Raw genomic sequence first — 9125 nt, 5'->3', positions numbered from 1 at the left:
CGTCTCTCCCTCGCTGATGGCTCATGTGTCGGAGCCTGCGGCTGCGGTCGGAGGAGGGCGCGGGCAGGCGGCCCCCATCATCATCTCCTCTTCGCCCCTACCTATGACCAGGGTCCCTAGTGTGGGATTCCTGTCTAGGGGGATCGGGAGCCCGCTGACGCCTTCTCAGGTAACCCCGGTACAGCCTTCGGAGGGCTCTATGCCAGGTGTTACTAGGGAGGAGGTGGTCGCGTTTGGCGGGATCCCGGACCCGATTGCCGAGGGGAGACGGATGAGTGCTCGCATCCTGGACGTCCCCGAGATAGATGATATGCAGCAGCGGTGCGCTATGAGGGCGGCCAAGCTTTAGGAGGCTGCGTTTACATCTGGTATGTCCGTCAACTTATCTAATTCACTATTGCATTTTTCTAATGAGGACATTATAAGTAATGCAAACCAATTAGGAGTTTCACTAGGTGCTACGGACAGTGAGATTACTAAGTCGGTGAATGATATTTTAGATCTGGAGGCAGAACGTGCTTTAGAGACTATTCGTAATCTTGTAGTAGTTAAACCAATGAATGATGATGAGATTAATGCGTTAGGGGTTAGAGTGCTTGATAGCTTGTGTGCAGATCTAGCACCCACCAACCATGACGCTGAGGAAGATCATGTTTCCCCAGAGAATGATTCGACTAATATTGGTGAACCCGGTCATGAGGACCGGGTGCCTGAGCTTAGTAAACCTAAGCGTAAGTGGAAACGGAAGATCTATCCCGATTCCGCAGTTCGTAGGAGTGCTAGGATTCGAACTACCAAAAAATTCCATGATGAACTATGAGAGGAATTTTTTGGAATAGCAGAGGTCTAAAGGACTTGGCTAAAAGAAGATTCCTGGCTGAGACAGCTGTAGAAGAGAAGTTAGACTTCGTTGCTCTATCAGAGACGGGTAGAGATAACTTTGCACCGCAGTTTCTTTCCTCTCTGGTTGGTGGTATTGATTTCGACTGGCATTGCCTCCCTCCGCGAGGAAGATCGGGTGGTATCTTACTCGGTATGAGACGCGATTCGCTTGAAGTCCGTAGTGTAGTGATGGGCGATTTCGCGGTCAAGTTTCGAGTTAGGTCTAAGATGGATGGCTTTAACTGGGCTTTGGTGGCGGTTTATGGTGCCGCGCAACCAGAGCTTAAAGCGGAGTTTCTCGCAGACCTTGTTCGAATCTGTGGATCAGAGCAGCTGCCAATTTTAGTTGGAGGTGATTTTAATATCATCAGGAGGAGAGAGGAGAAGAACAATGATAACTTTGATGGCAGATGGTCCTTCATGTTCAACACCATTATTGAAAGCTTGGATCTGAGAGAGATAGAAATTTCTGGTCGAAAGTTCACATGGGCTAACGCTCTGCCAAACCCAACCTACGAAAAACTTGATAGAGTTCTTGCAAGCGTGGAGTGGGAACAGAAATTCCCGCTGGTTACGGTGCAAGCTCTTTCGAGGGGAATATCTGATCATACCCCATTGTTCGTGGACTCAGGGGAGCCGAATCATGTGGGTAACAAGAACACCTTCTCCTTCGAGACGTCGTGGTTTGAACGGGAAGCGTTCTTAGATTTGATAGCCAGGGAATGGGTTAAAGATGTTCGAGGCAAATCTCCACTTGAGAGGTGGCAGAATAAGATTAGGAACTTGAGAAGTTTCTTACGAGGTTGGGCTAAGCACCTTAGTGGTGTGTATAAGATTGAAAAGGATAGACTCCTTACTCTTATACATGACCTGGACATCAAGGCTGAATCCAACATTTTGGCACCAGCAGAGCTTCAGGTTAAAAATGAGGCGGAAAAGAGGTTAAAAGAACTACTCCGCGAAGAAGAACTGAAGTGGGCTTTACGTGCTAAAGTACGTAGAGTGGTCCAGGGGGACGCAAACACTCAGTTCTTCCATTTAATAGCTAATGGCAAACACAGAAAGAAGCGAATATTTCAGCTTGAGCAGGATGAGGGCACTATTTTAGGTCAGCATAACCTAAAAACATACATAACCGACTATTATAAGCAGTTATTTGGACCGCCGGAGGAGAATACAGTGTCCCTCGATGAGTCCAGAACTGAGGATGTGCCTCAGTTATCGGCTGCTGATAATGACATTCTAGTTGCCCCGTTCACGGAGAAGGAGGTTTTCGATGCCATTGCACAGATGAAAAATAATAAGGCTCCTGGACCGGATGGTTTCCCGGCTGAGTTCTATAAGAAGTGCTGGCACATTATTAAGGGGGATCTTCTACCTATGTTTCATGATCTGTTCTCTGGACAGCTTCAACTATTCCACTTGAATTTTGGGACTATCACACTACTTCCTAAGAAGACGGATGCGGTCAGAATTGAGCAATTCAGGCCTATATGTCTCCTTAATGTTAGTTTCAAAATTTTCACTAAGGTCGGGACTAACAGGCTCACACAGATTGCGCATTCTGTGGTGCAACAGTCCCAAACCGCTTTCATGCCGGACAGAAATATCCTTGAAGGGGTGGTAGTCCTGCATGAAACGCTCCATGAAATCCACTCCAAAAAATTAGATGGAGTGATTTTTAAAGTGGATTTCGAGAAAGCGTATGACAAGGTCAAATGGCCATTTCTCCAACAGTCTTTGCGTATGAAAGGCTTTGATGAAGCCTGGCGCAGACAGGTTCAATCATTTACGCAAAAAGGTAGTGTGGGAATTAGAGTTAATGATGACATAGGTCACTATTTCCAGACACATAAAGGCCTAAGACAAGGAGATCCGATGTCCCCTATCTTGTTTAACATAGTGGCGGATATGTTGGCAGTCTTGATAGGAAGGGCTAAGGAAAATGGTCAAGTAGGTGGATTGGTGCCTCATCTTATTGATGGAGGTGTTTCTATCCTACAATACGCTGATGATACAATCATCTTTATGGAGCATGACTTGGCTAAGGCAAGAAATATGAAGCTGGTGTTATGCCTATTTGAACAATTGACCGGGTTAAAGATAAACTTTCATAAGAGCGAGCTGTTCTGTTTTGGTAGGGCCAAAGATGAACAGGATGCTTATAGGCAATTGTTTGGATGTGAGTTGGGAGAGCTACCATTCTCATACTTGGGAATTCCTATCCACCATCGTAGGCTAACGAACAGAGAATGGAAGTGTATCGAGGACCAATTTGAGAAGAAACTGAGCTGCTGGAAGGGCAAGCTCATGTCATATGGAGGCCGATTAATCCTTATTAATTCGGTGCTCACAAGTATGCCGATGTTTCTTCTCTCATTCTTTGAGGTACCAGTTGGTGTTAGGAAGAGACTGGACTTCTATAGATTGCGGTTCTTTTGGCAGGGTGATGAGCTTAAAAGAAAATATAGGCTTGCTAACTGGGATATCATCTGTAGACCGAAAGACCAAGGGGGTCTGGGTATTGAGAATCTAGAAATTAAGAATAAATGCCTTCTTAGCAAGTGGCTGTGGAAGCTTTCGTCGGAAAATGATGCTATATGGGCTCAAATCCTTCGCGGCAAGTACCTCCAGTCAAAAACCTTGTCACAGGTCACAGTAAGGCCTACCGACTCGCCCTTCTGGAAGGGTCTCATGAAGGTCAAGCAGGCTTTGTTTAATAGGACAAAGTTTGTTGTTGGAAACGGCACGAGTACACGTTTCTGGGAAGATACTTGGCTCGGTGACACACCCTTAGCCATCCAATATCCCTCCTTGTACCGCATTGTTCAACGACGTGAGGTGTCCGTTGCATCGGTCTTTCAATCTATCCCCCTTAATATACAGTTTTCAGACGAGTGCTAGCGGGCAATCATTGGGAAGAATGGCTCCGTCTGGTTAGGAGACTGATGGCAGTGCAGCTTTCTCAACAACCCGATGAATTACGCTGGAAGTTGACTAAGTCTGGAGTATTCACGGTTAAATCAATGTATATTGATGTAATTAATTTGAACTCCATTCCTACGTCCAAACATGTGTGGGATGTCAAAGTTCCTTTGAAAATAAAAGTGTTTATGTGGTTTGTCCATAAACAAGTAATTTTAACTAAGGATAACTTGATGAAGCGTAATTGGACAGGATCTACTAGGTGTAGTTTTTGCGATCGGGATGAGACTATTAAACACCTATTTTTTGATTGCCCGCTGGCCAAGGTACTTTGGCAGACGGTCCACATTGCTTTCAATATCAAACCCCCGACTTCTGTTTATGCGTTCTTTGGGACATGGCTTAATGGGTTTGAGTCTAACGTAGCGAGACATATTCGGGTTGGGGCTTGTGCGTTGTTCTGGACTATCTGGAATTGCAGAAATGATTTGGTCTTTAACAGAATATCATGTATACAATTTTTGCAGGTTTTATTCCGGACTACGGCACTGATTCGTTCGTGGTCGCCACTCACCCAGACGGAGGCCAGGGAGCATTTGGTTACTGGGTCTGTCCGCTGGGAGATGGTAGCTCGGGATATCTTCAACCGGTTTGGATGGCAGTCATGTAATAGGATAGGCATTTAGTGTTCCTATCTACTTTTCCCAGCCGGTTGTGGCATCTTGGTTTGGCTAGTTGTTGTTTCTAGCCTTTTTTTGGCTCTGTGTGAGCTTTTTCTACTTTTTACGACCATTGGAACCATGTTGGCACTACTTTTCTTATTAATAAGAGGGTCGTATGCATCGTGCTGATGCAGAGGCCGGGGTTTTTTCCCCCTTTTCGAAAAAGAATGGGATATTCAAATGTCACAGAACTCGTCGGTGATGTTATCGAGCATTCAGGGAAACCAAATGTCATGGTTTCTACAAATGTGCATGAGCTATTGGAATGCCCTGTGTGTTTGGTTCCCATGTATCCTCCAATTCATCGGGTATGTCTTCTTGCTGAACTAATCACATTTAACTATAGCATCTCGGTTGCATCATACTAGCCTTATTCTAGGCTTTTGGCTTTCTATGTGTATGCTGATATATTAGAATATCCAGTTGCAAAAGAATATGAAATTGCCGACCAAGGTAGGCAAAGCTAAAATAGGGTTTTGGTTTGTAACCTTTTTCTATGAATCACTTTCACACTAATAGGTGACATCCCTTCCTTTCTGTTAACCACCCCATGCATCACGCCGACCTCTGACTAGCTCCCTGCAAACATTTTGGACTTACAGATTGCAGCACCCTCCTTTTTTAATTTCAACGTTGTTGAGAGTGTTCCTTGTGAAATTATTCTACTAGGAGGGTCTGATATCTCATGACTATTTTGAATTTACACTACATATTCTTAAGCTCAGAAAGAAATTTATGAATGTGTTTAGACTCTAGAGGTACTTTAACTATTTTGTCACATTTCTGCATGCAGTGCTCCAATGGTCAAACCATTTGTTCTGAATGCAAGCCAAGGGTTCATAATGGTCGCCCAACTTGCAGGAGTGAATTGGGTAACATAAGATGCCTTGCTTTGGAGAAGGTTGGCGCCTCTCTAGACTTTATGTCCAAGTTCCAGAACTTTGGATGCTTGGGAATGTATCCTTATTATTGCAAGTTAAAACATGAATCAGAGTGCCAATACAGACCCTATACTGGCCCATATGCAGGTTCTGTATGCACTGTCGCTGATGACATTCCATATCAAATTTCAGAGTGCTCTCCGAACTAATTATGTTTGATCTTTCTGTAGGTTTTAGGTTTTTGTTGATTTATGTGATGGAATCTTGATATGTAGCATGACTTCCGTCCTGGACAGTTGCTGGGAATGCGTTGAGAAAATGCAACATGACTTGTTGTTTGAAGTTACAGCCTTACAGGAGCATCAACACAAATTTGCAACGACGAAGTTTATACCATGCTTGTGTAGTCAGTCTGGTATTTTCCTTTCTTGAACATATGAATTGCTTTACTCATTCTATATCTTGCTTTGACAAAACCAATTTTTTTTGCTTGGTATTTAGGGAAACTTGCAAATCCATTATTTGATATGGGAATTGCAGCTTCAAATGCATATGATCCTTTTAATCTTTAGATTGCATACGTATGCATGATCCATTCTCTGAGATGGATGGGATTGCTGGTGCTAAAACTGGTCCTGACCATCCTATGGCCTACGCATTCTATGCCCATTTATGTTCCCTTTTTCCTTGTTCTTGCTGTACACACTACAAATCAGTTTCACGAATTTCTGATATGATTGCTTCAATGATAATTTTTTGCAGAAGCATTTGCCTTTGGAATTAAAGAAGATCAGAGTATGACACTGACCTGAGATCATACGAAGCGGTGAGCTAATTATGTTTTACTGTGCTTCATGCTTTTCTGTCATAGTCTGCGTCATAAAATTTTCCCTATAGATTTCAGTGCTAGCAAATATCCTAAAGACATACAGAGAAGGCAATCAGTGCAGTGGATTCCAATATTGATGCAAGAAAAATGCCTTTGGGTTGAAGCCCACTTACTAATATTCTCATGGTCTGTGTGTGTGTGTGTAGCTATTCCTATTTGTGATTATCATCTTGTAGGATGTTAATCAGTACCTTACCTTTGACTTCCATTCAAAGTTGAAGCGATTATTACTTATCTATTTATCTGTTTCAATGAATAAGCCCACTTACTAATATTCTCATGGTGTTTTAACAAATATATATACCATCGGCTTGATGGCGAGGAGGGAAGCCCCGCAGATCGAGGAGGACGGCGCGACGACTGTGCTGTAGGTGAAGAGCATGGTCATGTCATGGTACCGCATATTGGTGGTGGTCCGCTTTCCTGCTATGGCGTCCAACACGACTACACCCTTTTACTTGGCCTGCTGTAAGATATGGTTCTTGGCCTAATTAATTTGTTCCTTCTTCCAAGTTCTTATGTAGTGTATGTTCCTTTCTGCTGTAGCAGATTTGATTGGGAGGGTGCTCTTTTGCTTTAAAGACATGATTGATGGATGTATTTTGGTTTTATGATGGCCAGGTTGAGCAAAATCACATGTTTTTTTTTTCAAGCTTGAGAAGAAAAAGACACCGGAACAGGTGATTGATCACAACCATACTTTCAGAGCAGAGCTTTTTCAGTTACAATTAAAGGCAGAAGGTAGCAGTTGACATTATTGGTAAATTAATTCTCTCCATGTATGTATGTGCTAATGTAACTAGCATACATCTATACATGGCTTTACTGAGCATGATTTTGCATTTGCTACGACCTGCTAACCTAAACATATGCTACTACAGTACCTAGGTTTCTCTATAGAAAAGGTCAAGTGTAATCCTAATTTGGGCTACTGAATTTTAGCCCCTTCACTGGTTAAACCATGGTCATCTACATGTTTATGATTGATGTTTCACAAGCGAGCTTCGGTCTAGCTACCACCTGTCCACTATTTAGGAATGCATACAAGTAATTCCTGTACGGAGCAACACCACACAAGTTCTATGTTTCAGAACAAGCATTCTGCATTTTCAGAGATTAACAACTGAAAAATTGTTCAGTCTGATAAAGTAGATCTATGCTAGCAACTAGCATCATCATTCTTTGTGCTGGATTGGTCAAACGTTGGACATTTGAAGAGAAGGAACTTCGTGTGAGATTAATATCTTTCTGATCAGTAGCATCATCCGTGACAAGGATTTATAATGAATGGCCATTAGAAGAGAGGAAAGGACGGACAGAAGGTGCAATATTATCATGTACAAAAGACTTTCACCTTACTTGGAAGTTTCTATAAGGAAAATAATTGGGTTGATACCAGTTTTTATCATATTTGGTACATTGCAGGTTTGCTACACAATTGAACATGTTCCATTATTGATTGATTTTCAATATTGGTGCATCTGGGTCCCACGCCGTGGCGTGGACACGGTGGCCCTGCCGAAGCGGGTGTGGTCGAGCCACTGGATGATGTAGCCGGTGGCTCCAGTCACGCACATCGGCTGGTCCTGCTCCGGCGAGCAGCCGCTGCCCTTCCTGTCCTGATATTGCCTTGCATCTCCTTTAGGTGAGGGTGTTGGACGCCGAGCAGGGAGTAAAAAATTGTGGAGCTGTCAGTCCGTAAACGCTCTTGTAACACTTTTACTTATCCACACCCGAAAAGCAGCTAAGCTGCAGTTTGTTAGTGATGTGCTACAGTTTCACTTGTATGGAAAGAGACGAGATTCATTTGCATTGCTTGTAATGCTTTTCTCTTTGGATCAAAGAGCTCACCATTGTTGTGTGTATGTGCTAACAAGAGGTGAACAAAGTAGCTGAATGGGCGAAGGCATACCTGGCACCGCAGAGTCACCGCTCAGGCGGCGCCACCGGTGGCGCCCCAACCTCTAGTATCATCACTAGGCGACCTTGTCCACTATGGTTAGCGTGCGTCGGCTGCCAACCTGAGGTCTCGACTTCGAATCCCCACCGAGCACTAATTTATTACCATTTCATTCTTTCTTATACCTGCTGATGGGTGGGCCCTATGATAGGGAGATAATGTGCGCTGATGATGCAACACTAGTTGCGCCATGTGGACTGTTTGACTGGTCAATTGATCATGTCATCAACAAAATACAGGGTTGTACGATGAGCCAGTGACTGTATAATCACCACAAAATGTATATGGTGATTGTAATGAGCTTATTCTGAAGTCCAGTGATCGTATCGTGCTTTCTCTTCAAATACAATTACCGTCAGAGTCATCAATAAAATACGAAGCAGTGCAGCGAGCTAATGACCATATAATCACCACAAAATGTATATGGTGACCATAATGGGCGTATTCTGGAGTCCACTGACCGTATTGTGCTTTCGCTTGAAATACAATGATCGTCATGCGTGAATGTGTCGGGGCATACTTTTAGAGGGCCGAGAGATAGTTCGTGTGCATATGTAAAAGGGGTGTAGAGAGAGGGTGTGTGCAATGGAGAAAGAGAGATATGCCCTTCGTTTCTCTTTACAGTGACTAATTTTGTAGGAGAAAAATATGAATATTCACAATACGAAACAAATATCATTGGATGCACCATGCAACTAACTTTCATATATAACTTTGTAGTATTGTAAGTGTAGATTTTCTTAAATAATTTTTTTGTCACGCTGTATGTAGTTTTAATTCAAAACAAATCTTGTATGCGGAGTAAATGTGAACGGGTGGCTTTTTTAAATCATTGGGAGCACATGATAATAAGATGTAACATGCGT

At 43.2% G+C, this 9125-nt stretch overlaps 1 protein-coding gene and 1 long non-coding RNA gene across 9 annotated transcripts in view; both read left to right on the top strand.

Annotated features, from left to right (window-relative positions):
• Window positions 1–4743, top strand: part of LOC119340825 — a 10365-nt gene extending 5622 nt beyond the window's left edge. For both annotated transcript variants that reach the window (XM_037612730.1, XM_037612731.1), the window contains exon 4: window positions 4335–4743. In XM_037612730.1, coding sequence (XP_037468627.1) covers window positions 4335–4493 — 159 coding nt within the window. In that variant the 3' untranslated portion in view covers window positions 4494–4743. The remainder of the gene's footprint in view (window positions 1–4334) is intronic.
• Window positions 4744–4760: 17 nt separating this feature from the next.
• On the top strand, window positions 4761–8148 carry LOC119340826. 7 transcript variants are annotated; one of them, XR_005164706.1, is made up of 7 exons: window positions 4761–4837; window positions 5323–5557; window positions 5641–5825; window positions 6173–6236; window positions 6308–6767; window positions 6849–7621; window positions 7725–8148. It is a non-coding gene; the product is annotated as an uncharacterized LOC119340826 (long non-coding RNA). The 7 variants fall into 7 exon arrangements; XR_005164704.1 differs by having other exon boundaries at window positions 6173–6767; window positions 6849–6979; window positions 7439–7621; XR_005164705.1 differs by having other exon boundaries at window positions 6173–6767; window positions 6849–7059; window positions 7439–7621.
• The last annotated feature ends 977 nt before the right edge of the window (window positions 8149–9125 follow it).

The sequence above is a fragment of the Triticum dicoccoides genome, chromosome 7B (genome assembly GCF_002162155.2).
Source record: "Triticum dicoccoides isolate Atlit2015 ecotype Zavitan chromosome 7B, WEW_v2.0, whole genome shotgun sequence".
NCBI classification, from domain to species: Eukaryota; Viridiplantae; Streptophyta; class Magnoliopsida; order Poales; family Poaceae; genus Triticum; species Triticum dicoccoides.
The sequence above is the reverse complement of the archived record's forward strand: the minus strand, read 5'-3'. Positions and strand labels throughout refer to the sequence as shown.